General features: G+C 64.6%; 1 protein-coding gene across 1 annotated transcript in view; it reads left to right on the top strand.

Annotated features, from left to right (window-relative positions):
* Positions 1-398, top strand: part of SLC19A1 (solute carrier family 19 (folate transporter), member 1) — a 3,401-nt gene that overhangs the window by 625 nt on the left and 2,378 nt on the right. The window contains 1 exon segment of the mRNA XM_009878225.1: positions 378-398. This exon segment is cut by the window's right edge and continues 441 nt beyond it. Coding sequence (XP_009876527.1) covers positions 378-398 — 21 coding nt within the window.

Raw genomic sequence — 398 nt, 5'->3', positions numbered from 1 at the left:
GGGATGGCAGGGGAGTGCCGGGCAGGGAGAAGCCCTATCCCATCCCACTGAGGAGACACTCCTGTGCTGGCGCGATGGCATGGGGCTGGGCCCGGGGCTGGCAGCGATGGGGTTAGATGAGGAGGGGCTGCATGTCATTGTCCCCTGACCAAGGGATGCTTTTTTTTTTGTCCGTGGGAACGTAGCATTCCTGGCGCAGGAGGGGGCTGAGGCTCAGCCAGGCCCCCAGCCGAGCGCACCAGGGGCCACATTCCTCCCCGAGGATGTGACGTGATGGGGATCAGCAGCTGGTGCCCACCCAAACCATGCTCCTCCAGGCTGGGGGGCATCCCCCAGGGATGTGTGCTGTGCTCAGCCCCTCCTTGCATGCATGGCAGGTGACCAACGTGATCACGCCG

The sequence above is a fragment of the Apaloderma vittatum genome, unplaced genomic scaffold (genome assembly GCF_000703405.1).
Source record: "Apaloderma vittatum isolate BGI_N311 unplaced genomic scaffold, ASM70340v1 scaffold24950, whole genome shotgun sequence".
Lineage (NCBI taxonomy): Eukaryota > Metazoa > Chordata > Aves > Trogoniformes > Trogonidae > Apaloderma > Apaloderma vittatum.
The sequence above is the reverse complement of the archived record's forward strand: the minus strand, read 5'-3'. Positions and strand labels throughout refer to the sequence as shown.